The sequence below is a fragment of the Numida meleagris genome, unplaced genomic scaffold, assembly GCF_002078875.1.
Source record: "Numida meleagris isolate 19003 breed g44 Domestic line unplaced genomic scaffold, NumMel1.0 unplaced_Scaffold869, whole genome shotgun sequence".
NCBI classification, from domain to species: Eukaryota; Metazoa; Chordata; class Aves; order Galliformes; family Numididae; genus Numida; species Numida meleagris.
The window spans coordinates 9,072-10,677 of record NW_018365084.1 but is presented as its reverse complement, the minus strand read 5'-3'; the positions used below and the strand labels follow the sequence as shown (position 1 = coordinate 10,677).

General features: G+C 58.2%; 1 protein-coding gene across 1 annotated transcript; it reads right to left on the bottom strand.

The window, feature by feature from the left end:
• Positions 1 to 6: 6 nt before the first annotated feature.
• On the bottom strand, positions 7 to 1,341 carry LOC110392052 (heterogeneous nuclear ribonucleoprotein U-like protein 1; the record flags this gene model as incomplete). The annotated part of the gene is given in 2 exon segments (XM_021384000.1): positions 7 to 1,002; positions 1,084 to 1,341. Coding segments are annotated over 2 exon segments (447 nt in total), but the record flags the coding sequence as incomplete, so codon positions are not given.
• Between the last annotated feature and the right edge of the window lie 265 nt (positions 1,342 to 1,606).

Genomic DNA, 1,606 nt, shown 5'->3' with positions numbered 1-1,606 from the left:
TCCAACTCAACAAGGTTGGAAACGACCTCTGAGGTCATTGAGTCCAACCACCAACCCCTCCCTACTCATCAGCATCATCAATTTCAGAGGTCTTCCAACTCAACACAGTTGGAAAAGAGCTCGGAGGTCACTGAGTCCAACCATCAACCCGTCCACACTCATCAGAGTTATCAATTTCAGAGATCCTCCAACTCAACGAGGTTGGCAATGAGCTCCGAGGTCATCAAAACCACCACGGACCCATCCCCATTTGTAGTCATCCGTCTTGGAGGTCTTACATCTCATCGAGGTTAGAAAAGAGCCCTGAGATCACTGAGTCCAGTCATGAACCCATCCCTACCCATCACAGAATCATCGATCTCAAGGGTCTTCCAATGCAACAAGGTTGGAAGAGAGCTCTGAGGTCACGAAACCCAACCGTCAACCCATCTCCACTCATCAGAGTCATTGATCTCGGAGATCTTCCAACTCAACAAGATTGGAGAAGAGCTCCAAGATCACCAAACCCAACCATCAATCCATCTCCACTCATCAGAGTCATCAATTTCAGAGATCTTCCAACTCAACGAGGTTGGAAATGAGCTCCGAGGTCATCAAACCCAACCATCAACCCATCCCTACTCACAGTTCTCCACCTCAGAGGTCTTCAAACTCAACAACGTTGCAGAAGAGCTCTGAGATCATTGAGTCCAACCATCAACCCATCCCCACTCATTGATCGTGGACATCTCCCAACTCAACGAGGTTGGAAATGAACTCCAAGATCACCCCATCCAACCAGGAACCCCTCCCCGCTCCTCAGAGCCATCGACCTCAGAGATCTCCCAACTCCACAAGCTCGGAGACGAGCCCCGCGCTCGCCGCGTCCGTCGGCCTCACCCTCATCTTGTCCATGATGGCGTTCGTCCCCAGGATGTTGTACTTCTTGGTGGGGTTGGCGGCCGCGTGCTTGACGGCCCACGTCGTCTTGCCGGCAGCAGGCAACCCGACCATCATCAGGATCTGCCGGGCGAAGGCGACGCCGTCACGGCCGGGACCCCCCAACCGCGTCCGCGTCCCCCCGCCGGCCCCGCCGCCCCCCACCTCGCACTCGGCTTTGCTCTTGGGTCCCGTGGTGCCGCGGACGCGCTCGGCCACGGGGAGGTGTTGGATGAAGGTGAATCCGGGCGGCACGGAGAAGTAGGTGTCCTCCCTTTGGCCGAAGTTGAACTCGATGGCGCAGTTCTTCACCAGGACGTGGGGGAAGAGCGCCCGGCCGGCCAGCGCGTCCTTGCGCACGCGGTACGCCACCCCCAGCCACTTCCCGTTCTTCATGAAGGACATCTCCACCTCCTCCCCGCACTCAAAGTCCTGCAGCGGGGCGAGACGGCGGCGGCTGGAGGCCCAGAAGCGTGGGGTGCCTGCCTACACCCGGAGATGACACCCGCCTACACCCACCTACACCCAGAGATGACGTCCGCCTACACCCGGACGTGACACCCACCTACACCCACCTACAGCCAGAGGTGACGTCCGCCTACACCCGGACATGACGCCCACCTACACCCAGAGATGACGCCTGCCTACACCCTCCTACACCCGGAGGTGACGCCCGCCTACACCTGCC